Here is a 25,378-nt window from a genome sequence, read left to right as displayed (position 1 = left end):
TCTAGTTTCCCTTCTCCTTGTTATTTCCTCAGGCGATATCCTGACAATGAGGATATCTATCTCACCAGGAGCAAGCACTCATGCCGATGCCCCGAGGTTTATATTAGATTTATGCAGCATAAAGATAAATTACTGTTCAGTAGACATTAACTGGTAAATTATTAGTAGAATGAGTCACTCATGTATAATACTCGCAACTCTGTAGTTGACCTTTCATAATGAATTAGTTCCCCTTGCTTAATTATCCTAAGATAGACACAGACCATCGCCGCTGAGACTAATAGCCGAATCAGAGTCATCTCATTCCGGGATGGAAGTATGTAAGACGCTATGGAATTAAGCTTGAGAGTGGATCTTTCACTAAAGGATTCCACAATCTATTCTCATTATTGCACAGAGATGGGGGGATTGTTTTGATCGCTGCCTTGGACAGATCATTTGGACAAATGCAACTATTAGAGAGATAATACCTGCTACTTGCAAGAGGAGAAATTCAGAAATAGATTCTGAGGCACGAGTCGTGCGTGCAGGCAATTTTAATTGTTTGTTGGTCGTGTGCATGTATTGTTATGGAGCCCTCTATCTATCTGCAAAGTCTTGGCTCATTTATTATCGGCTGATATTTCCGAACTCCCAATTAAAGCTCCATCAAATTTTCGACATCCCTGCACGTATATGTTTTTTCTGTTACCGCTTCTTGAGACTTGCACTTGTATTTACTATCAAATTACCAAGTTTTGTTCATCATGTCTTTAGTCACAACTACTTCACTTCTTCTTCCATCATATTACGGCCACTTCCTCGCCGAGGTCGTCGGTGCCGATCCCACGGCCACTACTTTCGTTCTCGATTGTGACTGGGACAAGTACCCTTGGGAAGGCGAAGATGATTGCTACGTTACCAAACAAACCGTCGTTGTCGGGCCGTGGGCTGACAAGACACCTACACCTGGAGCTCCTACAAAAGGAATCTACAAAGAATCTTATGTCGACAAAGGCATTGAAGAAGGAGAAGAAGGGTACTCTTTCTCTGCCGAATGCCAAATGAGCAAAACATGGGCTGAGACATGTACCACTATCAACATTGGCGGAAATGCCAATTTCGGTCCTACAGCGACTTTCCCGCGTTCCACCGGTACGGCTTTCGACGGATTTTACTACTTTGCTGGCTATGGAGCTTTCAACTGGGTTGCTGTGACAGTCACGGCTGGCGAGAAGTATCTTTCGGCAGCCAAGACTGCAGTTGCTGCTTCTATTGAGGCATCCGCCACGAGCGATGCTCAATCCGCAAAGGCGACAACTGCAAGTGATGAAGCGACAAGAACCGATGATCAAGATATAGTTGTTATGAGTGTTGAAGCCTCACCAACAGAGACAGAGACTTCTACTAGTGGGGCTTGCGCGAAACGTGTGTTGAGTGTTTGGGCTCTAGTCGGATTGGTTGCTACTGTCGGTCTCTTATAAAAGATCAGCTGGGTTTTTATTTTGGGGTTTAAAAGTTTAATGCAACATCAAATGAGTTTCTACAACTGATGATATTGTTAACTGTCGACTCGTCCAACCTACAGTGAGAGTTGGAGTTGATCAAGGCTCTTATTGCATGTGTTGAACTTATCTGTCATGGAAAAAGAACTGCAGCACTAACAGATACTGCGCTAACAATAGCGGCAAAGTGTTTGAATCCCTGTATCGCTCCCACATACCTGCTTGAGCAGAGGAGAGAAAGGTGCCTCAAAGAGCAAGATGCAGAAATAAAAATAAAAGACTAATAAATGAATCAAAGACTCAAGTCATTTATATAAACTGCACGGATGACATGAATTATTCCAAAATTTGGGTACATCAATCGCTGCTGTCATGTTACGAGATTGTTACTGCCTGAGGCCAATTTCATTGACCAATCACAAGAATGATCATGCTGATCCACCTTGGATCACCTGACATTCTGTCTTGTTTCCACTCCGCCTTGTCATTTCAATTATGCCTCTATCATCGACATCACAACGCCATCACCAACCGCCATCACAACGTCGCAATATAGCACATCGCGTCAAGATCCCGCAAATCGTCGCTGCAGTCCGTATAAAATTCCGACTTGTACCCATCGAACGAGCGACTCCGCATCTGCGCCAGTCTGCCCCTTCGTTGGAACAACCGGGGACTGTAGAAGGGTCCTGGTTCAGTCCTGCCAGCTATGCTCTGGAGGGCTGATGCTTGGTCTGCCAGCTATGCTCTGGAGATCAACGGGTCACCTGTCGACGAAACCGGGTTTCCGTCTGTTTTGCGCTGTATTGTTTCCGAGTGATCTGGTAAGTCTGGACTTTGACTAACTAACCCCCTCTTTCTTCTGCGTATATAGATATGTCGAATATAAACATCGATAAATCGACACCTGCTGTCATCGAATGGAAGTCCAGCGACGCAACCCGTTTCTTAATCGAACCTGATCCCAAATACGCCAGCATAACCTTCACGACACGCTTCGATGCCACTACCTCATTCTTCGAACTGAGCATACCGATCAAGATAAAGAATACCAGACTGAAGGATGATAAGGATGGAGACAACGGCGTTTCAGCGCTCCTCATGCGTATTTGCTCTTCCGCCGTCAACACCTTGTCCTTCACCTCCACCACAGAGGCTCCCGACATAATACAAAAGAAGCTCACATCTCGTACGACGCGCCTTGACTTTGAACTGAACCAAAATTTTGATACCCTTGTCCCTAAAAATGCCGACGAGTCTCTTGTACCAGCTCGTGTGCAGTCGAGGATAGTTCTTGATGCTATCCGTCAGATCTCCAATACAACTACATTATCCGTTTATATTCAAGATGGTGTCTTGTCCAACAGCCAGCTGCAATCCATCAGTGACGCGTGCGGCCAAAATTGTTCCAAATCAGTTCGTAGCGACGATTACGATCTCTCCAGTCTCTACGGTGGCGATGGAGCCAAGATCATCCATCTCTCGGCCCAGACTGGACAACTGCCTCCATCATATAACGAAATCGGGTCTCCACCACCGAGCGCCCCAATCAATCCATTAAAGCGGCGGCGCCAAGACTCTGGGGCTGAGCGCAGTGATGCCACGACCGAATTACAAGCTATACTCGGAAAGATGGAAGCGCGAATGCTGGCAAAGATGGAGGAGCGGCTGAAGGGGCTGGAAACCTTGAAACAAACCCCGAGAGAAGACTTGAACAAGCGCATTGAAGAGCTGGAGAACGAGAATCAACGCTTGAAAGAAAGCATGGAAGAGCGCATCAAGGGATTGGAAAACGAGAACCGGCATCTAAGAGAAGGCATAGTCAAGCTGCGTGCACTCTTTGAGAACCAGACTGACGACATTGATCGCGTGGGGGAGCAGACCTCCGAGAATACTGCAGAGTTGGTAACCATCGACGACGAATTGACGCACGTCAGGCACGATGTCGACGAGTTGGTGGTCAAGACCGATTCTCTCGAAAGAGGCGACCTGGTAGAGATGGTTAAGAACGATGTTCTCGAATACATAAGGATACGTCTATGGGGGAACGATTGAAGGACATATCATCGACTTGTAACCCAACTTCTACCGTCTCCCATCCAAGTGATTTGACCTCGGCCATCTTTTTCCGCGACGTTACCCATCTCCGTCCCTAGCTCCGTGTCGCACAGCGCGCGCCCAGCCAGCCTCATCCGGCCGTCCATCCTCCGTACTATGCAGAACAGGGTCAGAAGCGATGTGCAAGTACCGTCTACACTCTGGCTCTTACCCATCTCGTCGACAGTCGCCTTCCTAGGTGGGATTCTCCCGGCGTTGAATAATACGACAGCAGCACCCTTCTCTAGCACGTCGGGTCGGAGTCGATGGCCATGCCGGACGAGCTACATATTGTTCAGTCTGCCAGAGCTCACGTTGACGGTGGCCAACACCGACCGTCCTAGCTCCACCTACAAGCTCTTTGCACTCTAGGGGATTGCTTCGATGCCCCTCGCCAATAACGTTGCCGCCAACCCGCGTGCTGTATGTTTTCGGGTGGTTGACCATTTCTGCCGCGTTGCCAACAAAATCCGAATGGCCGAGCGATGTATGATGTCTGTCGCGTGCCAGCCACACATTTGCTGGCCCCTACAGCTAGGGTTAAGACGATGAAAGCAGCAAGGTACGACGCCTCGATATCTTCTGTCCCCACTGTCACTAATGATGGCACTAGCCTTCAAATATTCTCCATCACCGCCGACCCTACCACCTCTTCAATCGACGAAGAGACCGAGACCACATAATCCTATACAAATTACTGCCCGGGGTGTACCTTAATACACGGATGGGCTGGGCGTCATTACTTGGTAGATAAAGAAAGCACGTCTCGTGTGGGCAGAGGTCATTGGCCACGACCACACATGAGATCCCTCAATCACGAGCGTGTCGTGCCAATTGTTTAAAGCTTGTCAAGCCCATTACCACGTTCTGGTGACCCTCCCTCTTGTCTAAGTTCTATGCGATGTTTTTCTCGCAAGACTGGAACAGATGGGTGGGACAGTCCGGTTCCCTGTGGTTCCTGGCCACAAGTGCATGCGGGTTGCCAATCCCGATACAGTGAATAAAGATGAGACTACGTCAAGTCTGCTCAATCGCAACTCGACATCGGCTTTATTATCCACTAGATCAATGTATGAGGTTTAATCATAAGACATCGTAAACATTGTGCATCTGATCTCCCTAACTGCCGTCCTTTTGCTTGTACAATGCGTGCAAAGAACTTTATTTGTAAAAGTTACTAGACAAGTTCTGCTTTCCCCGTGGCTTAAAGGCCGCACGATGAAATCATTCAATTCGAGGCAATGCGAAGAAGGAATAGGATAATTCTTGCTTAACATCAATAGATCCTTTAATATTTCTCGGTGGGCAGCACATGATAGGCGAGGGCAACCAACATGGCTGACCTCTAGGGTAATAACCAGTTTATGTATATTCACCCACCTGGAGTTGCAGTAACAAGACATGATAATAGCTAGACTCTGCTTTCGTTCAATTGAATAGCTCAAAGAGAGTTCTTTTTCAGTCAAGATGTATCTAGAATGAAATGTTGGTGTTACTGGTGCCGAGGTATGTACGGTCGCGTGTTTGTACTATCTACCGAAAACTTAACAGTTAAAGACCCAACATACTGGGCAGCACATGAAAGAAACACTGCTAACCATAAAGTTAACACATAGCACTAGGCTAGTCTCTTTACCTTTACCAAGTTAACATCACGGTGCTAACTATCATCATCTATCACTTCGAGTTTAGGGATGGCTGATGGTCAACGACTGAGCGTGTAAACAACGCGAAAATGTAATCTGATTCCTCCCTTGTCTATACTAAAAAGACTGTTAATCAGGACTGTAAGACCTAATGTCCCTTTCAGAAATCCAGCGTGTTTCAAATTTCTTCAAGGTTGCCTAAGCCTCGTTTAAGTTTTTGACGTGCCCAACCAGCGATCAAAGTAAGCTCGGAAAAGACCCACCTCGTGAATGACCCATAGGGAAAGGAAAGGGCCCGGGGATTGTGGGAATAGAATTTCCCATTGACATGAAACTTGTGGACTCAGGCCTGTTGCATTAACCATGATAGCCGCTGTATCTTAATAAGCATCGATCTTGATAGGCTCGATAGCCTTACACAGCCTTACCCGCCAGGAACAAACAGATGACCCCAGCGACAATGCTCTTGGCAACGAATCCTTCAGACGCTTTTGACTACCTGGCGGCAGTTCATATTATAATATTCAACACCACCAGGAATTCTACTATGCCAAGTCTCATCTCGGCAAACGTCTGAGAATTCTCACTGTCAGCCAAGCTCAGCATGATGCCAAGATAGTTGAGCCACAACAATGAGTATATATAGGCTGTCTGACTCCATCAAAGGGTTAGAGGAACAAGCCTTGAACAGTCGTCTTCACAATACCAACAAAGTCAAGATACGTCTCTCGCTACTTCACCACAATGAAGACCACCACTGCTCTTTTGGCTCTTGCTGTCACGACAGAGGGCTCTCCTCTATTCTCCAAGCGTGACATCGATGGTGTCTTCTCAGACAAGGGAAAGATGTGCAAATGTTGGAATCTGAGGACTGCTGAGGGTGTCGATGACCTTTGGACCAAGACCGAGGCCGGCATCGATCTCGAGCTGTTCATCAAAGGCCATCCAGGTAAGCATCTTCCTCATGATATTGTTTCCAAATACTAATTATCATTAAGAGCACCAGAACAACTGGCTCAAGAACCTTGAGGATCGTGTCATGGATGGTACTGACGGCAAATCTGGTGCCAGCGGTTGTGGCCTTATCGGAACTTCTTGCAATCCCATGGGCGGCATCGGTTGCGAACAGCAATTCGAGAAGTATGGCACAACATTTATCAACAAAAACTCGTACTGGATCTTCCAGTCTGTCAAGGGCATGCATGGCAAATTCGCCGAGCTGCACCGCCAACTGACCACTGAGACTCTTATCAATGGCCTCAAGATCCCCAAGATGATGGAGGACTTTGGAGGAAATGATAACAGCCCTGATAACATGAAGGGTTGGATTTCTGCGGCGGCGACTATGGGCAACGCCCTTGGAGGTCTTATCCCTGGAGTGGTATGTTATCTCTTGTTTCAACTTTTGTCAACTATTTCTAACCACCAATGTGCAGGGCTCTGGCATCTCTGCTGGCCTGGGTCTCATGGCTGGTCTCATGTCTGGTATGTCGCTGGGAGATGACGAGGACAACGGAGCCGCCACCGTATCCGCTGGTCTTGCCGAAGTCTTCAAAGCGGCTTCGGTCAGACTGGAGGACACCCTCAGAATCGCCACCGGTGGCGGTAGAAACGAAGATGAGTACAACTCTCTTCCTGCTCCCAAATGGGATACATACCAGACCAAGATCGCCAAGTTATTCAATGGCGGCTGGTTCCTGCTCGATGACGACGTCGAGACTGTCCGTGTTACTTTGGGTTCCATCACCAACAACATCCAAAAGAAGGTTGCCAATGACGTTATGAAGGCCTCTAAATTGTCCCTTGTTGCAGACAACCTTGGCGGCAAGGATACCCGAGAGAAATGTGGTTTCTCCACTGGTCGTCAATGGTTGCCTCTGCGTGATGGTGAGGAGTACTGCTGGTACATCATGCGAAACGACCCCAACCCTATTGGTGAAGGTCAGTGGCATGAGGTTGGTGCAGATATCTACGAGAAGATGGCTTCTTATGGCCTTGGCAACCGCGAGACTTACTACAAAGCTCTTATCGACTGCGCTCTGAACAAGGGAGATAGTAATCAGGTCGACACAAGCAACCTTGTCCAGGGAGAGATTTTCCTCGCTGTTTCTTCAACATGCCTGCTGTGTTTGTTGAGCATGACAGCTCCCACGGTTGCGGAAGTCCTTTTGATAGCCATAATTGTGATTACCGCAAAGGAACTCCTCTCAAGTAAAGCACTTGTGATATCACTCACTAATAAGTTTCTATTGTCTATATATCAATTGTTTTTACCTCTTTTTATTACTATCAGATTAGAACCTTCACATATACAATTCAGTCTCATACACCTACGATTCCATGTTTCATGCTCCACTTCACAATACGACGTCTAGATGCAGAATAATACATAGGAAACCTTGATCCTGGGGATAGTTAAGAATATTGCCATGCAATGTAACGTCAGTATTTGTCTCGGGCCCGTGGAGGATACCGATTTCTTGATCTACGACGGTTATGTATCATCCTGGATGTTGTCGGATGGTCATGCTCCGTTTTGTTTCTGCATAATGCATCTCGTATATGCTTAATATGGGGCATAAACCTCCTGTTGAAAATCTCATGTGACAAATCACGGCAGTTGTTTTGGAGGGCTTGTCATTAGCCAAGTGGGGTTTCAGGTTATCCCGGTCACAAGCCGTGCAAAGAGTCTTGAAAGTGGCATAGATATTTCTGTATTCGAGAAGAAGGCTGGTAGTATTGCAGTGTCTAGATTCGGAATTGAGCATGTGGCCCTCCAATAACCAAGTTGTAAAACCTGTGCTGTAGCAAGTTCAATAGAGTAGCAACTTCATACATAGAAGAAGAGGTTCGTATGCTACCCCATGCCCACCGGCCCGTCCGGTTTGGGATCCGGTCCAATCGGCAGCAGGATATTGGTCGTATCTTAGCTAACCGGATTGATATATATATTTCCGAGCGCTAAACTGTATCTTCATACAACCTTAGATGCATCGATCACACATGGTATCAGTTCATGATGATGTCAAATGTGAGAATCTCTACCTGGTGGATGCTATTTCAAAATTGAGGAGACCCAATGTGCTACTGTAACACAAATGCTTCCCCTGGAGTTGCAGTACATAACTCCAAACAGATAAAGTTCGACACTAATCTGGTAACTATATTCCACGAAAATGATCACCAGTGGTGTCAAGCCTAAGGCTCGCTCGCCACTGGACCTTATATCGATCACTTCTATTTATCATACAAGGCAGATAACAATGAAGGCAGGCCTGCATTGATTTGCTCACCTTGAGTTACGTTACCCATAACCCTCTCTGGCAGACGCTACAAGTGATCTGTTTCGTGCAAAGTTTAATTAATTGGATACTTTTCGCATGATATGATACACGAATCATGCACACTATATCCACCCACGGGGTTTTGCTCGGACCCGAGTATCAGAGAAACTGCAATGCTCGATGAGGCGCCATGTTTGTAGACCAAGAGGCGTTCCATTGCCTCTATCTCATGTATCGAGAGAATAGTCTATATAAGCTTCGTCATGTCGTCTGAGATTCCATTCAGAAAGTTGTGGCTCATCAATAAAATCTACATTCAAACTTGCAACAAATTCCTTCAACAATAACCATGGCTTTACTCTCCCTCCTCGAAGATGGAGCAATCATATGCCCATTGGCATTACTGCCAGTTTTCGCTCTAGTCTCGGTAAGCCTCTTGTCCTGGTATCATGCTTCTATATTGTACGTATGACAACTAAAACCCTCAAGGTGATCGGATATCTCCTCTTCGAAGCTGTCTACAACCTCTTCTTCAATCCACTGCGCAAATTCCCCGGTCCGAAGCTCTGGGCCATATCCAACATTCCCTACACGCGGTCATTTCTTTCTGGCGGAGGCCATTTCAAGATGCTTCAGCTACATCAGCAGTATGGTCCCATTGTAAGAATAGGTCCAAAAGACCTTTCTATCAACCATCCTGATGGAATGAAGGATCTTCGTGGTCATCGCAAGGGTGGGACCGGGGAGAACTCCAAGGACCCAGTCGTTGCTCAATTTAATCATGACAACATCATCGGCGGCAACCGTCAAGATCATCAGCGTTTCCGTCGTGCTGTTGCTCACGGGTTCTCTCATCAATCTATGGTGGATCAAGAGCCCATTATACTAGGTTATATTGACAAGTTCATCAACGGGCTTCGTGAGGTATGCGAAAACGGCACAAAACCTGTTGATTTAGCTGCATGGTACAACTTTGCCACATTTGACATCATTGGCGACTTGGCATTTGGAGAGCCTTTTGGCTGTCTCGAAAACAAGGAGCTTCATCCTTGGGTCTCCCTCATTTTTGCCGGTATCAAGGATGCTGCGTACCTGGGATGTCTTGCCCGAATGCCTTGGCTGAGAAAGTTCATCACGGCCCTGACGCCAAACAAATCAGGCTCAAAATGGGCGGAGCACATGGATACGTCAAGAGAGAAGGTGCGCAGGAGACTTGAGATAAAGGAGAGTCGCCCTGACTTTATCAATGCCATGATAAAAAGGACGGGAGCATCTGGGAATGTAAGTGATGCAGCTCTCACATGTCATGAACGATATTGACCTGTATTCCAACGAACAGGAAATGACTTTTGAGGAACTCGCTTCCAACGCACAAGTCCTTACCATTGCTGGGTCTGAAACCACCGCGACGTTACTCACAGCCACCACGTACTTCTTGGCCAGTAACCCGGAGAAGTTGAAGAAAATCTGCGATGAGGTTCGATCATCCTTCAAGTCGGAAAGTGAAATTGACATGATTAGCGCACAACGCTTAACTTACATGCTGGCTGCTCTGAACGAGGGTCTTCGTATTTTCCCACCTGTCATTAATGGAGTTCAGCGCAAGATCCGTGATGAAGGAGATGTCATCATCGATCAGTTTGTTCCTGGCGGAGTATGTACTTTAGTGAATCACATCATTGATCGTGGCTAACAATTTCTCAGGCCTCAATGGACGTTTGGCAATGGGCTGTCTATCACAACCCCGACCACTTTGCGCTCCCTGACGAATATCACCCTGAACGCTGGCTAGATGATCCACGATTTGCGAACGACGCAAAAAGGGCACTAACCCCCTTTTCAGTTGGCCCCAGAGACTGCGTTGGAAAGAAGTAAGACAGTTATTTCTCTTTCGCTTCATTCTTGTGATCCCGTCTGATTTTGGAACACAATGATGACTAACTGATTTATAGTCTGGCATATGCTGAAATGAGAGTGATGCTGGCTCGAGTACTCTGGAACTTTGACATTCGCCTGGACCCCAGCACCATTGGATGGGAACACAGGACCAAGTCATACTTTATTTGGGAGAGAGAACCTCTTAATGTGATCCTCACGCCACGAAGCATTCCTGACCAATTGTAGGAAGACAATAGTCAATAGTCTGTGGAATATTGACAAAAGACACTGGTGTATCTGTGGAATTGTTCTGGGTCACAATTCTGAACAGGAGAAGTGTATCAGCGCCGATGTCATAGCTATATAGCCTATAATAAATTGCCACCCAAGTTCCATACAGCTCTTTAGGTCTCTTATGCACAATGATTCGTCTCGATCTTGCAGGAACTGCACGTGATGAAGTCAGGCTGCAATCTTGGTAAATAAAAGGTTGTCGTCATGCTTACTGTCTTCCTATCCTCAATTTTTCTCCTCTACCCCGCCTCATCACAACTTTCATTGTACGGCCTAGCCAGACGATAGATTGATTTTCACGCATCCAACTTGCCTGTGGTACTTGTCCCCGTGCCGCAAGGTCTAACATACACGATGGACTTTCTTCGAGGGTTTTTCCAGCCACAACAGCACCTGGATGACCCCATTTCCCAAGTCAAGCAACTCAATCTACTTGCAGAAAAATCATATACCAGGTATTTATACACTCAGTCTCTGGGTGACCTGGACAGAAGCATCGGTTACTATCGACAAGCGGTTGAGCGTATTCCAAGTTCATATCCTTCTGATCATGCCGGGCTGTTGAATAACATGGCTTTCCGCCTGCGCGATAAATACGACCGAACAACAATGATAGCAGACTTGGATGCTGCTTGCCAGTCATTTCGCAAGGCTATCGAGTTGGCACCTCCTACTTATTCTCAGCGTGGGGCTCTTCTTAGCAACCTAGGCATCCAACTTGGTGAAAAATACAGCCAGACAGGTCAGATAAAGCACTTAGAAGAGGCTATTAGGGTTTCCCGAGAAGCCATTGCGTGCACTCCTGAGTCGGACCCTGATCGGTCTACATTTCTATGCAACCTTGGACATCGTCTTGGGCAATATTATTCCGCCGCTGGTAAAAGTGAAGCCCTAGACGAAGCTGTCAAGACTTTCCGAACTGCCAATTCATCCGCACCTGAAGGTTATATAAACCGGCACGCGATATTGATTAGCCTGGCATTACAACTGGGAGAGCGTTACACGGCGGGAGGAAATGTGGAGGACCTCAATGAGGCAATCGTAGCTGCAAGAAAAGCTGTTGATCACACAGAGGTGACACAATCCGGGCGAGGCGACAGACTAGGTACCCTTGCAGACCTACTCTATTACAGATTCAATCGGACCGGAGGTATTTCTGACTTGGATGAAGCGATTCAGATGAGGAGAGATGTCATTAGTTCCACCTCAAAATCCCAAAATGGCAGAGCTGGACATCTTAACAATCTCGCCAATCTACTTCTTGCAAGAAACACTAGGTCAGGGGCACTATCGGATTTGATAGAAGCCAGAGACCTCATTAAACAGGGCATCAAAGACACACCAAAAACCAACGTTTATAGGGGAGCAATGCTGGCTACACTTGCTACAATACTCGGGACCAAAGCTGTCCAGACCGAAAAGAGCAAAGACCTAGACGAGGCTATACAGGTCGCACGCCAGGTTCTCCAAGTTGTACTAACTTCTGATCCTGAGCGAGTCAAATATCTACACAACTTGGCAAAGTTACTGAGGATGAGATACTCTCAGTCGATGACAGCCACAGACCTCAAAGAAGCTACCAAAATGGCCGAGCAGGCTATTGAGGCAGCTCCGGCTGAATTTCCTGACCGAGCGTCATTGTTGAGTAACCTCGGTACACATTTGGCAGAAAGCTACTCCCAGACCAAGATTCCGAATGAGTTGGAAGAGGCAAAGAGATGCTTTACTTCTGCTATCTATCACAAAGCATCACCAACACAGAGTCGTGTCACCGCCGGTCGCTACTTCTTGCTACTGCCAGATATACTTGCAGACTTAGACCAAGCCTACGATATCGCCAAATTCACTGTCGAATTGATCCCTCTTTTAAATTCGCGTTCTATACAAAACAATGATAGGCAGACTTTGCTAATGCAAGCTGTGGCTATTGCATCTGATGCAGCGGCTATTGCATTGCTGAACAATCGAAGCACAATTGATGCTGTTCAGTTGCTCGAAACTGGACGCAATATCATTGCAAGTTCGTTACAGGATCTGCGGACTGACTTATCCATGCTTCAGAAAGAGCACCCAGACCTAGCCAGACGCTTTGTTCAACTTCGTGGACAACTTGACGTACCTGTTGCTAAGAACAATATCGCAGACAACGACAAGTCTAGGCAACCTTCGCGCGAGGCAGAAGGAATGCGTGGCAAAGAAGAGGAACTGAAAATTCTTCTGGAATATATTCGAGCTCAACATGGCTTTGAGGCCTTCTTGCTTGCCCCATCTGCTGCAGATTTGTTGGCAGCGGCAAGGGATGGACCAGTTGTGATTATAAACGTTAGCCAATTCGGTTGCCACGCATTGATTATCGAACCATCGGGTGCACGTACTGTGCATTTACCTGCTCTGTCCTGGGATGACATCCACCGTCGCGACCGCGGCTCACTCGAGACTCTGGAGTGGCTCTGGAATGTTATCGTGTCACCTGTGCTCAATGTCATGGGCGTTACCAAGACACCTGCAGATAACAATTGGTCTCACGTATGGTGGACCCCGACAGGACGACTTGTGGGATTTCCACTTCATGCCGCTGGATACCATTTGAGTAAAGATGAAAAGACGGCTCTTGATAGAGTAGTTTCATCTTACAGTCCATCCGTGAAGACGCTTATTCACAGCCGACGCCAGCACGTTCCGATACGCCAGGAACAAAAGGTTAAGGAAGACCTTGTTCTAGTGGCAATGGAGAGTACACCAGAACAGGATCATCTCGAACACGCAGCTAAAGAGATCCAGGCTATCCGCGATGTCACAAAGGGTTCGGACATACTATCACCCAAAGAGCCATCCACTTACAAGGAAGATCTTTTGTCAGCTTTAAGATGTTGTTCCATTTTCCATTTCGCAGGGCACGGAGGGACCGACTCCCTGAACCCATTGGAAAGTCGTATTTTGCTTTCAGATTGGAAAGCTGATCCTTTATCGGTAGAAAACATTCTTGAAATGAATCTTGGCAGAGAGATGCCATTTCTTGCTTACCTATCTGCATGTGGAACAAGCAGAATTCGGACTGCAGGCTTCGTTGATGAGGCTATCCACATGACAAGTGCTTTCCAGCTAGCGGGGTTTCAGCATGTGATCGGAACACTTTGGGATGTGAATGATCGGATGTGTGTTGACATGGCTAGGATCACTTATGATGGGCTACTGAAGGAGCACACGAGCAATGAGTCTGTGAGCAGGAGTCTTCACCGGGCGACACGTGAGCTACGGAGTCGATGGATTGAAGCTGAAATGGCACAAGATGGAGATGGAGGAGCACGGGATATCGTCGCAGTGGACGATGAATCGGATATTAGGCCCTTGTGGGTGCCCTACGTTCATTACGGTATATGACGGATCTTTCAATTAGGGGTCATATTAACATCATCCTTTCCTTGCAATATCATGGGATAGTTGAAGCAGTCTGGTTCTCACAGTCTAGAAAATATTAATAATAGGCTAAATACTTTTACAGTATCAGTAGCCACGTGTTAAATAAATGTCCAAATAATTAGGTGAATAGGAGGTGATTCAAGAGCTGGTATTGAATGCTCCAGTCTGGTACGCTCCAAATTAAATAGCCAACAAGGATGCCATTCCGGCTAAAGCCAGAGCAGCGAACGCACGAACCAGAGGTTGAGATCCGGCTGAATTCGTCTCCGTGGGAACAGCCGAGCCAGACGATTCCGTGGCAGTGGCTGCTTTGTTTGGAATATCCGTATCAGTTGAGCTGCTGGGCTCATCTGTTACGCTATCAAGGCTGGTCTCGGTGGCAGTCGAAGCCTCGGTAGTTGAGGAAGCTTTATCAGTAGATGAAGCCTTGCTGGCTGGAGTGGCGTCCGAAACAGAGGAAAATTTCTCGAATCCGCGGGTGAGAGTGACAGCGTGGTATGAAAGGGTGAAATCTGCACCCGTCTCACCCTTTGTCCTGGTTGTTGTATACTCTGTCGAATCGCCGATCCCGGATTTCATCGAGACTGTGCACTTCTCGATCACAGACCGGCTCATTTCGCAGACGCTGGAGTATACAGTTCCATCAACAGTTCCGTGCACATCGTAGACGCCTGTCTCGGCAGCGCCTTTCGGTAGAGTCTCGCTGGCCCATGGGCCGAGATTGACAAATGCTGTCTGGTAATCGCACTCGATGCCCTTGCAACCTCGTAGCATGTATCGTGTTTCGGTGGGTTCAGCCTCGAAAACCTCGCCTGTGACAGCTACACTGCTGCCTGCGGGCCAAAGAAGCGATGTAATGGTTGTAGAAGGCATGTTGAATATGAAAAGTGCGCAGAAAGAATTGGTACATTACAAGGATTACATTCCGACGGCTGGCTTCCTTTAATAACCCCACGATAAAATAAAATTACGGGTCAACCAACAGAGTCTTGGCCTGGTTTCATATTGGCTGACAGCATCTGGGCAATTCAAATCCCTCAGCGTACCCTTGTAATAGTAGTCATCACGTAAAGAGTCTATCCTAAAGTGGGAGCTAATACCAGTTCATAAATAATATTAGATTATTTATTGACCGATTAATTACGATGCATAAATAATATCTAAGGAAACAAAAGTTACTATATGTAAATACTCTGTAAACTTGCCAGCATTAACTATATGCCCGGTGGGTAGCAGAATGAATAGCCTTCTAAGTCTTAGGGTATAAAAATAAGTAGTCTAAGATCTATAGTATAAAAGTTATAAAGTGACCTACTAATTCCGTCTCTTATGCTCCCAGCGGTCAATTCCTTAACAGTTAGCATGCCCGGAATAGCTATTCCACTATCTAGACTAGATAGGTATACTCTGTAGTAAGACGCAAATCATTGCCAGCATAGCCTCCACAGTTGGCCCAAAAACATAAAAAGGAATAGCATTATCCTTTTCCAAATGAATATGGCATGATCCCCCCACGGGTTTCAGTTAGCTGAGAAAGGTCTGAGCACACTCTCGCGAAAGAAGTCATTCTATAACGCCACATTATTCAAATTATGGATACTGTGGCTACTGTGGCTACTGTGGCGTAACTGCCTAGAGTGGATTCACGAACAAACAAACGATTATGACACAAGTTCGTTCACTCCTTCTTGCCCGTGAAATTACTCTTCTTCTTTCTTCTCTTCATCAACCTTTCCTCATTTCCTCCCCCAACAATTGCCTCCATCGATCTGACGCGACCCAACATCGACAACGCGACCGAGAGGACCGTGAACGCGCACTACAGCCGTTGTAAATTCCGAATTATACCCATCAAATGAATCACACCAACATTTGATGGAATAATCGGGGCTGTAGAAGAGGCCTGCTCTAATCTCGCAGTTCTACTGGAGGTAAACAGGCTGGACCTGCTCAGGTCTCGCAGTCCTACTGGAGCCTGAGGCGACCTCGCAGTTCTACTGGAGGTCAACGAGTCGCCGTGCGTGAGTGCCGTTCTTCTTGGTCTGTGTTGTCCAGTGTTTGGGTCTCTCGGTAAGCCTATCTCCATGTATCTGATGCCGATCACTCCCCTGCTGTGTTAGCTATGATGGCTGTAAATATGCCCCACACGATCGAAAATAACAGCTGTGGTTGAAGGACACTGGGATGGCTCTTTGCTCTATAGCTACTCCAGATCCAACCATAGCGACATGTGGAACAACCAAGATACCAAGGTTGACAATGAACATCGTCAGTGAGATGAGACGCTTGGAGGTGTCGGTGCTGTTTTTGAGAACAAGACCTCTGGTTTTCGTTCACTTCACATTACCATGCACGTATTCGTGCTATTATACAGATGGAATTATTCGCGAGTAATTCTTGTTTTCACGAATATCTCAAAACATCATACAACGTTAGTTCAATACCCAACATTCATTTCATGGTGGATAAGATTAAGCTACCTGCTAATGTCACTCCCAAAGCCTGAGATACATTGTGCTTGCTGATGCTGAACCATTGTCGGTGGTATTACTGCGTTTATGTAACAAGGGTATGCATTTTAAACAAATTTCAAGAGAACATTCTACGTAACCGTAATGTCATCAACATACGCGTTGCCAAGATGATGGGAATTCAAAACGCGACTACACTCCACAAACTCTGGTGATCTTAATTCAAAAGCGAGCCGACACTATCAGTATCTTAGATAGTTTATAGCGCCCCATGCTGTATTGAAATTTGCTGCAGACCCATGTGCAAGGCAATCTTCAAGATGAACAGTGGAAATTGTCCGATGGAGCCACCGAAGAATGGGTTGCACTATGCACCGAAGTCTTTGACAAAGAAAAGGCCGGCGATAAACAAAGCTTTACCACTGGATGCAAAGATTGGTCTTTTTTCTGGGAAGATGGTGCGGTAGATGGGGGACGCTTTATCGCCGTCGAGAACGACGATACTGGAAAGTATTACCAATATTTTGTAGAAAAGTGCAAGGACACTGAGTTCTCTTGGGACCCCTACCAGTGCGCAGCTATTGGTGGCGGATGTGACGCTAAGGTCTCTGGACCTGGTGACGGAAAGTAGGTTTTGAGCCTCATTCAGCCGATGGGTTTTTTGTTGGATCTACATCTACTCAGTTTCTTGTATCAAGGTTCATGTATTTTGAACATGATTCTTGTCGTTTTTCTTACATGACGAGCGGTGATACAATGTCCTGTATACCACATATTGCACAAACTGAAACTCTCCAACCTAAAGAATAAGTGGCTGGACAGTCTTTGTAGGAATATTTGAGATAATAGAAAATTTAGCATCTTCTAGGGGTCTGTGTATCTTTGCGAGGCTCTTCTGCCTTTACTCCTCATTGTTCTGGGATAACACAAAGAAAGAACAATGTTAATATGGAGCAGTAGACACGTTGAACATGTATGGCATACACCTGGTACAGATCATCCATATTACCTTGAGGTAAGCCAGCCATATTTCTCATATACCTACGAATATCGAACTAGTCCTCAGCAGTGAAGGTCGTCGCTCTATGAGTTCATTTAGTACACATACACAAAGGGACTGTGTACGTATTGTGTACTACTGTGTTCTCAAAGAGTCTAGTGGCGTTCATTCGACTTACATTACCAAAGCCTACCTTCAATTAAAGCGGCACAATTGCTTATTTAGTTAGAATGCTCTGCTCTGCAATTAAACAATACATAGCCAACGACCCATTCCACACAACAACCTGCTGCTCCATTGCACGATACACCTGGTCATGTACACAAGCCGCCATATGGCAGGAACAGAATAAATATAAAATCGGAAACATACATTGAACTAGCGAACAGGACGTAAATAAGAAGCCAGTGAACACGAAATCTAGACATATAAATACCTGGTCCGTGCCCACTCTACGAAATCCGTCTTCTTTCCAACTCATAGCAACCACAAGTTGACTCTTCCACACCTAGAGACACTTCACCAATCAGAAGCAACATCACCTTTGGAACTTCTAGCAACACCACCAGTACCCGGAATACCGCAAATATGCCTTCTTCCCGTACTCAGTCCGGTCTCAAGGCCGCCAGTGAAAAGTCCTCCAAGTTTCTGTCGAATCTGAAGGAGGCGGTTCGTTCAACATTCTCCAGTAGCTCCGAGAGCAGCAACGAGGAGAAAGGTAGGGAGAAGCACAGGTACAAGCTGCGAGAACGTCCTGACTCCAGGTCCAGTCAGGAAGAGGCAGATTGGACCTACGTCCACCAAGAAGTCTTGGCCGACTGTGTACCTAACAAGAGCCCAGGCAAGTATTGGGCTGACCAAGGTATGACTCTGGAGAGGTACAGAGCCATTGCAGATCAGGACCGGCTTTTTTGTGGCCCTCATCGTCCTCCACTGGATAGCCCCGCGGCCGCTGCTTATGGGGTCCAGCTTCGTGATGACACTAGTCATCATGGTATGAGCGAGCGTGAAGTCGCCGCTCGTGTGCGTCAGTTTCGTGCTGAGGCTGCCGAGCTTGAGCGTCAGTGTCGTGCCGAATCTCGTCGCCATGCTATGGAAAAGCGCGAAAAAGCTGCTTACAGACCCCAACCTCATGATGAGATCGCTGTTAATGAGCAACAGGTGGATGCTGAATCACGTCGTTATACGATGGATGAACGTCAGGGATCTGCTCCACGTTCTTCTAGCGAGTACGAGAGCGAGGCTGAGGCTCGCGAGGGCCAGCTTCGTGCCGAGGCCCAGCTCCGCGTCGAGGCCCAGCTTCGTGCTGACTCCGCTCGTAGGAGGCGTATTCATGCCGAGGCCGTTGCTCGTGTCGATGCTGCTACTCACAGGGGAAGGATGCGTGCTGAGGCCGCTGCTCGCGATGATGAGCTTCGCCCTGAAACTCGTCGCTTTATAAACTAAGCGACCTAGCCAGAGAGAGGGGAGTGGAGGAGGGGGACGAGAATCGCGACCAAAACGTGTTTACTCCAATACGTTCCCACGTCGTAGGTAAGTCGTAGTATCAGTGTCGTTTTCCAGGAAGGCTAGCACTTTCTGAGGTAGAATCTGCTATGTAGTTTTACTCTGAGTTACTGAAGATGGTCCAGAGTCCAAGTAGCAGAAAGAGGTAGCCCCAACAATACATATTAATTTACATGCAGACTAGACTAGTACATCAGAATCGTGATAACTAATGTTACCTTGTAGCTATTTTAATCTCTTCTCAGTGTTGTTAGAGTCATGCCCAGCACGATCTCGAGAGACGGCCATGTGGACAGACCTCAAATAGGGGCTGTCATGACGTATTTAGCAATACTCACGTGCGGAATCAGAGACTCAAAACTTTTGAAAGGCCCTTCTGCTGCTTCACCGCTTATGCCCCTTTTGTGACAACTTGTCCCAAAGTGGCTACAAGGTTCAGAGGTGGTCCAAAGAGATCAACAACCACGTGCTGCTTTTGGCAATGAGGGAAGACGCCTTGTGGATTCAACGTTGAAATAACTGGTTTGTGGTAATAAAGTTTGTCCCACCACCTGTCATACGCTGTGTTTAGTCGCTGGGCCGTGGTGCCGCTGTTTATCATTGGATGATGATGACCGTTGGCCGCAGAAGGCGTTTTCAGAGTTTGCTGGTGTGAAACTGTCCCCGCTCTGGTTAGTTGATAATCAGAATTGTACAAAAGGCAGAGAGGTGCGCTAGAAGAAAAGAATTCCAGAGTCAGTTGTTGTCAATTCCTCGCTCGCTCACTCACCTTTCTCCAGAACAAAAACTACCCTTGAGGTGATTCCGTGAAACTCTTGGTGACCCTTTGTGTAAGTAAGTCTGTCCATCCTGGAGTTCTACAAGGGATGTGAATGTTCATGACAATGATCTTTGTTACACGTTGTTCTTTGTAACACTTCCATGTTCTTTAACCACCCGTTGGTGTTTGTTCCTCTTGTTGCTTTGAAATTTCACTCCTCGACAAAGGCTGTATGTGCATAACTGACCAAAATTCCAGGCTTCAGTACAACATATGCAGTTGTTTGAACGTTTTATTTAAACAGAAGCTGTATTCAATTCAAAACCTGAGTGACGACATTGAAAGTTCACATCGTCCTTTCAGTACTCTCTAAGCAGTATAAATCGTTTCGTCACGATTTTTGGAACCTCGTCATCTCACAACCACCCGGACGAGCAAAGCGCCCAACTATCTCAGACAATTGCATCTCAGTATTATCATCAACATCACAATATGGCTCGTATCGCTTGGGACGACGATGGAGATGTGTCAAGCATTTCCAGTGGTGACTCTGTTGACACGTTGTCCCCTTCTGACTTTGAAGGTAAGAGCCCAGATATTTTGAAGCCAAAGTAATTATCTTAATACTTTCCAGTACTCGACATAGACGAGCCAATGTCCTCGTTTGAGACGGGTATAATGACTCCAACCGACTCGTCCTTCTCGTTTACTCCCCCTGCGACACCTTCCACTCAATCAGACTTCTCTGCACAAGACAGATGGGATGAACTTGTCGTCACATACCGTCAAGCCGTCAATCATGTCCGACAACTTGAAGATGAAATGATCGACCTCCGCTATCACAGCCTCCAGCCACACATTAGCGTGGACTTTGAAGGATCTGATGTCCACCGGCAGTCCCAGCCACTGCTTGCTATGCAAAGTCAATATGACATCAATGACGACATGCAACCCTCTCGGATGTGGAACGGCACTCATGTCACGCCTAACCTTTTGCCGGGAGCCCACCAACTCAAACTGGAGCTGAGCGAGGCGGTGGAACTCTCTATCGTGCAACTCGATACTCTAAGTGGGAAGAAGACTATGGTCAGTCTGACTACTAAGTCCAAAGGAGCGAACATTAAACAATTATTGGGATTCTGGGAGTTCAATATGCCGTTGAAGATGTAGTACATGTATGGAGAGGCTACTGGAAGAAGCAAGCCGAAAGTACTGGCAAATCAACAGGGGTTATTCTGAAAATAGTATTCTGGGAAATATATTCTGCAACGCTTTATATTGCGCATTTGTTCGTCGTTGAATAACTTAGAGGACTGGGAGTGTGATATGAATGGCGTTGGTGTACTTTGCGACTTCATGTATACATATGATCACTATGAGAATGGAATTTAATAATGGGCAGTGTAACAAAACCGCGTCCCCTAAATTAGCACTTAACCGTCCGGCCGCTTATACTAATTTACGCGATCGAGGCGCTAAAATGCGTCCTGCAAATTCGCGCCGTATCTTTGGGGAAAATTTAACATTCAACAATTTAAACCAAAAGAGAACAAGAAAAATAAAAAAGTAAACATCATAAAAAATAGGTCATTATTCCTAGATATCTTGCCTCGACACGGGATCGAACCGTGGACCTTGTCATTACTAGTGACACGCTCTACCACTGAGCCATCGAGGCGAGTTCTTATTGGTTATTATTTTTCAGCGTGAATTAGCATTATGTTTATGTGCTTGCTAAACAGCCCTCGCCAGCAAATCTCCAATTACCCGGTACTGAGAAAGAATACCATATAAAAAGAATAATAATACCTTGACAATGCAATTCTATATTTATATAGTCTCTATAAAGCTTTATCTCTTGTTTTATTTATAACCTAAGTAATAGATTGTCTTCCTCCTGTATTGAGCAAGGGATGCCATGATGTTATTTATTATCCGGGAAAGTCTTTTATCTACGTTGTGCAATTTTCGCCAAGATAACAATGCAATCCATCACAATTATTAAGCTAACAACCAAGACAAAGCTCAACTGTTACTTAATTGAGTAATTCTCAAGTATTAAACTCGGACTAGTACGAGTCACAAAGTAGCTGCCTATTCGATATACCTAGGCTAACTCCCGTTATTGAATACGAGCACCGGTGTCACGGACGTGGATATCTGGTTTTGTTGCTTATTAGCCACACCTAGCTGTGACGCATCAGAAAGACAGTCACTCGGCTTTAAAGAGATAGGAAGTGTCTGTGGCGTAAAAATGTCCAAGATTATAGACAATCAGTTGAACACTGGACTTCTTCAGGTTGTCTGACAACAAGCAAACAGGGTCTCATAAGAATCTTGGAACTGACGTGCTGATTGATCTCCTGTTTACCGGCAAGTAAGTTTCCGGGTACAGGCTGGTTGTTGAGGTGTCGGGGCTTTGTCCATCTCCGCGACTTATGTGTGACAAGGTCTTGGTCGTGTTCTACGGACGGCACAGCTGCAACCCTCAGCCTCGTCACGAAAATGGCGATCTCTTAATTTATTATCCGCATTGGCTGGTGATATCTTACTCGCAGCTTCTTTTCCCATGCCAAGTAAGTACCACGGGACTTTTGTAATGCAACATGGGTAGCTAGTCTGAGAGGGGAGAAAGATATGTAGAGGGATAACAAAGACCGGATAGCATCTCCGCAATCCTCTCAATAGTTTCATGCAGCCACAAGACTTAATTCACATTCAGATGACCATCAAGGTCAAGATTTCTGTTTACGATTATCCCCCACTTCGTATGTTTCTGCTATGTCTTTCGGTTTTCCAGCCTCTGCGCAACTCCTCCCAACATTTTGTTGAGTTCCAAAATTTGATTACTGATGTGTGTCACCTGAGGAGGGTTTAGCTCGGATGATCTGCGTACGAAGCAATGTTGACAAAAACATGTCTCAAACGAAACCCCTGTAGCCTTGAGACAACTTATTGAGCCAGTATTCCGCCATTCTCCGTGATGAAGAAGATGTCGGGTTTTCAATCCCATTTCAGATTCGAAATGCCACCGAGGCCTTCCAAGTCTCTCATTTCTCGTCTTGCTCCTCGAACCTGACAGGTGGCCTTGCGTTCTGACGTGTGTCCGTCCTGACGATATCATTGTGAGACAGTTGCATTTTATTTGTGGACAGGTAGGAGGAACAGTCAAAGCTGAGAGTCAGGCGGTTCAGGTGTTCAAGGACTGGAATGACTCCCACCTTGGCCAAAGGAGCATATGTCTCAGATCATCAGTACCCAACTGGGTGGTTCAAATCCCGGACCTATAGCGGCTGATCCATGATCTACGTCCTAGCAGGGTTCAAATCACTAACCGAACTGAAACCCCGTCGGACATATCGATTTCTCGGCTGCCGATCAGCAATAGGTTGGACCACGGTATCGCTAAGTATTAGGCAGAAGTCTCGAAATTCTCCCACGACATTGATGCTCTGCATTTCCCTGCACAGGGATTCATGCAAGGAGACAATGTGATCTACCAGCCTCATACCAAGTACCCGTCATGGAAGTGTGAATGCAATCGAATAATATGTGTGTAACCATTCAGTGCTACCGTATAACTCTACTATGTAGCCAAGTAATCAAGGAGGACGGATTGATGCCATAAATAGTCATTAAGTCAGATCTCCTCTTCACCATCTTCAAATTAAACCAGCATATTGACCATACTGCAATATCGACTTAACCAAAGAAACACGACTCACACCTCAATCATGGCAGAAATCCATTATGATGAATGCCCTACACAAAAAATCCAAGCCACCCAAGTTGTGACGGAGACAACGCCTCTTTTGAACAAGTTAGACGATGATGCCCTTTGTGCAAGCCATGGAGATGAGGAGACCATCGTCTTCGTCAAGGAACCCCCCCTGGGAAGGCTGATACTTATCATGGCTACTGCATGGTTTGGTGTCTTCCTGGGTGCTTTGGACTCGACAATCATCGCAACCTTGTCAGGTCCTATCTCAAGCGAATTCAATTCGCTCAGCTTGCTGTCCTGGCTTGCAACTGCATACCTTATCTCCAATGCAGCTTGTCAACCTATTGCAGGCCGACTTACTGACATCTTCGGACGTCGTTCCGGCCTGATGCTGAGCAATTTTCTATTCGCCCTGGGAAACCTGGTCTGCGGCGTGGCAACTGATCATTACACTATGATCGTCGGTCGCGTTATAGCCGGGTTCGGTGGAGGCGGAATGATAAGCATCGCAACGTTCCTGACTTCTGATCTGACACCACTTCGAAAAAGAGGCATCATGCAAGGTATTGCCAACTTGTGGTTTGGAGCAGGTGCAATGCTTGGAGCTGTCATAGGAGGCCTCTTTCACGACCGCACCGAATTTGGCTGGAGGCTTGCATTTCTGGTTCAAGTACCACCTGCATTACTACTTATTCCTGTCATCGGATGGTTAGTCAAGGTGCCGGCCAAGGTATCAGAGAAGACGTATCTCGCACGAATTGATTTTCTGGGCGTCTTGCTGACCTCTTCATTCCTGGTCCTTTTGCTTCTTGGCCTCAACACAGGTGGCAACACAGTACCATGGACCCATCCTCTTCCTTTGACAACCATACCTCTCTCCATTGTTTGTTTTGCTGGTTTCATATGGTGGGAAAGCAAGGTCAAGCAACCTATCATCCCTGTGGGACGTCTTCGCGACCGCACAATCCTGTCTGCCTGTGCTGCCAGTCTTTTTATCTCCATGCTCTTGATGGCTACCACATTCTATGTACCCCTCTACCTCCAGGTTCTCGGCGACTCTACTACGACTGCTGGCCTCAAGTTTCTACCCTCGCCTCTTGGTGGGTCAATCGGAGCTCTTGGAACAGGATATGCTATGGCATGGACTGGGAGGTACAGACGATTTGGTATCCTGGGTGCCTTGTCATTGACATTGGGCACTATGCTGTTTACATTCCAAAATGATAACAGTCCGCCTTACCTTACCTGTATCGGGCTGTTATTTGTTGGTGGAGGCTTCAGCGCGGTGTTGACAATCGCTACTGTTTCATGCCTCGCTGCAGTCGACCACTCTCAGCAAGCACTTGTGACATCAGCAATCTGTAAGTATCAACATGTTTATTGATTAATGTCGGCAATGACACTAACATCAGATGCAGTTCTAGCTAGGAGTGTGGGAGGTACGGTTGGAATAACCATGGCGTCTGCAGCCTACCAGAATACGCTGAAAGACAAGTTGTGGAATTTGCTTGGCGATAAGGCTGGTGGTCCTGAGGAGATCCGTCGGCTTCTGGATGGTTTGGAAGAACTGCAGCACCTTCCTCAAGGCTGGCTAAGCGGGGTCATGGAGTCATTCATTGAGTCATTCAGAGTTGTGTGGGTGATGATGGCGGGTTGGGCGGTGCTGGCACTTCTTAGTATCTCGTTGGTCAAAGAACATAAGCTACATTCAAAGTTGGACAGGACATAGTGGGCGAGATCAGATGCTGCCATGCAATGGCCTAGTATAGAAGTTTGAACAGTGCTACGCAATGAGCCAAGGTAGAAATCACTGGTGC

At 46.5% G+C, this 25,378-nt stretch overlaps 10 protein-coding genes across 10 annotated transcripts; 9 read left to right on the top strand and 1 right to left on the bottom strand.

The window, feature by feature from the left end:
• Window positions 1-746: 746 nt before the first annotated feature.
• FSST1_001368 (uncharacterized protein) lies at window positions 747-1,463 on the top strand (the record flags this gene model as incomplete). The annotated part of the gene is made up of 1 exon (XM_083227259.1): window positions 747-1,463. The coding sequence occupies one exon, from the start codon at window positions 747-749 to the stop codon at window positions 1,461-1,463; it is 717 nt and encodes a 238-aa protein (XP_083091550.1).
• Window positions 1,464-2,360: 897 nt separating this feature from the next.
• Window positions 2,361-3,539, top strand: FSST1_001367 (uncharacterized protein; the record flags this gene model as incomplete). Its single annotated transcript, XM_083227258.1, has 1 exon — window positions 2,361-3,539. The coding sequence occupies one exon, from the start codon at window positions 2,361-2,363 to the stop codon at window positions 3,537-3,539; it is 1,179 nt and encodes a 392-aa protein (XP_083091549.1).
• Window positions 3,540-5,971: 2,432 nt separating this feature from the next.
• FSST1_001366 (uncharacterized protein) lies at window positions 5,972-7,442 on the top strand (the record flags this gene model as incomplete). Its single annotated transcript, XM_083227257.1, has 4 exons — window positions 5,972-6,176; window positions 6,226-6,608; window positions 6,664-7,352; window positions 7,403-7,442. The coding sequence occupies 4 exons, from the start codon at window positions 5,972-5,974 to the stop codon at window positions 7,440-7,442; spliced, it is 1,317 nt and encodes a 438-aa protein (XP_083091548.1).
• Window positions 7,443-8,860: 1,418 nt separating this feature from the next.
• On the top strand, window positions 8,861-10,635 carry FSST1_001365 (cytochrome P450; the record flags this gene model as incomplete). Its single annotated transcript, XM_083227256.1, has 5 exons — window positions 8,861-8,938; window positions 9,001-9,792; window positions 9,851-10,165; window positions 10,216-10,382; window positions 10,464-10,635. The coding sequence occupies 5 exons, from the start codon at window positions 8,861-8,863 to the stop codon at window positions 10,633-10,635; spliced, it is 1,524 nt and encodes a 507-aa protein (XP_083091547.1).
• Window positions 10,636-11,037: 402 nt separating this feature from the next.
• On the top strand, window positions 11,038-14,064 carry FSST1_001364 (CHAT domain-containing protein; the record flags this gene model as incomplete). Its single annotated transcript, XM_083227255.1, has 1 exon — window positions 11,038-14,064. The coding sequence occupies one exon, from the start codon at window positions 11,038-11,040 to the stop codon at window positions 14,062-14,064; it is 3,027 nt and encodes a 1,008-aa protein (XP_083091546.1).
• A 219-nt stretch (window positions 14,065-14,283) lies between these two features.
• FSST1_001363 (uncharacterized protein) lies at window positions 14,284-14,976 on the bottom strand (the record flags this gene model as incomplete). The annotated part of the gene is made up of 1 exon (XM_083227253.1): window positions 14,284-14,976. The coding sequence occupies one exon, from the start codon at window positions 14,974-14,976 to the stop codon at window positions 14,284-14,286; it is 693 nt and encodes a 230-aa protein (XP_083091545.1).
• Window positions 14,977-16,451: 1,475 nt separating this feature from the next.
• Window positions 16,452-17,205, top strand: FSST1_001362 (uncharacterized protein; the record flags this gene model as incomplete). Its single annotated transcript, XM_083227252.1, has 2 exons — window positions 16,452-16,457; window positions 16,870-17,205. The coding sequence occupies 2 exons, from the start codon at window positions 16,452-16,454 to the stop codon at window positions 17,203-17,205; spliced, it is 342 nt and encodes a 113-aa protein (XP_083091544.1).
• Window positions 17,206-18,162: 957 nt separating this feature from the next.
• Window positions 18,163-19,020, top strand: FSST1_001361 (uncharacterized protein; the record flags this gene model as incomplete). The annotated part of the gene is made up of 1 exon (XM_083227251.1): window positions 18,163-19,020. The coding sequence occupies one exon, from the start codon at window positions 18,163-18,165 to the stop codon at window positions 19,018-19,020; it is 858 nt and encodes a 285-aa protein (XP_083091543.1).
• Window positions 19,021-20,332: 1,312 nt separating this feature from the next.
• FSST1_001360 (uncharacterized protein) lies at window positions 20,333-21,010 on the top strand (the record flags this gene model as incomplete). The annotated part of the gene is made up of 2 exons (XM_083227250.1): window positions 20,333-20,423; window positions 20,475-21,010. 2 exons carry the CDS (start codon window positions 20,333-20,335, stop codon window positions 21,008-21,010), a joined length of 627 nt encoding a protein of 208 aa, XP_083091542.1.
• Window positions 21,011-23,574: 2,564 nt separating this feature from the next.
• Window positions 23,575-25,290, top strand: FSST1_001359 (uncharacterized protein; the record flags this gene model as incomplete). The annotated part of the gene is made up of 2 exons (XM_083227249.1): window positions 23,575-24,922; window positions 24,980-25,290. The coding sequence occupies 2 exons, from the start codon at window positions 23,575-23,577 to the stop codon at window positions 25,288-25,290; spliced, it is 1,659 nt and encodes a 552-aa protein (XP_083091541.1).
• Window positions 25,291-25,378: the final 88 nt, after the last annotated feature.

This window comes from Fusarium sambucinum, chromosome IV, assembly GCF_050947815.1.
Source record: "Fusarium sambucinum isolate potato_lamoka chromosome IV, whole genome shotgun sequence".
Lineage (NCBI taxonomy): Eukaryota > Fungi > Ascomycota > Sordariomycetes > Hypocreales > Nectriaceae > Fusarium > Fusarium sambucinum.
The sequence above is the reverse complement of the archived record's forward strand: the minus strand, read 5'-3'. Positions and strand labels throughout refer to the sequence as shown.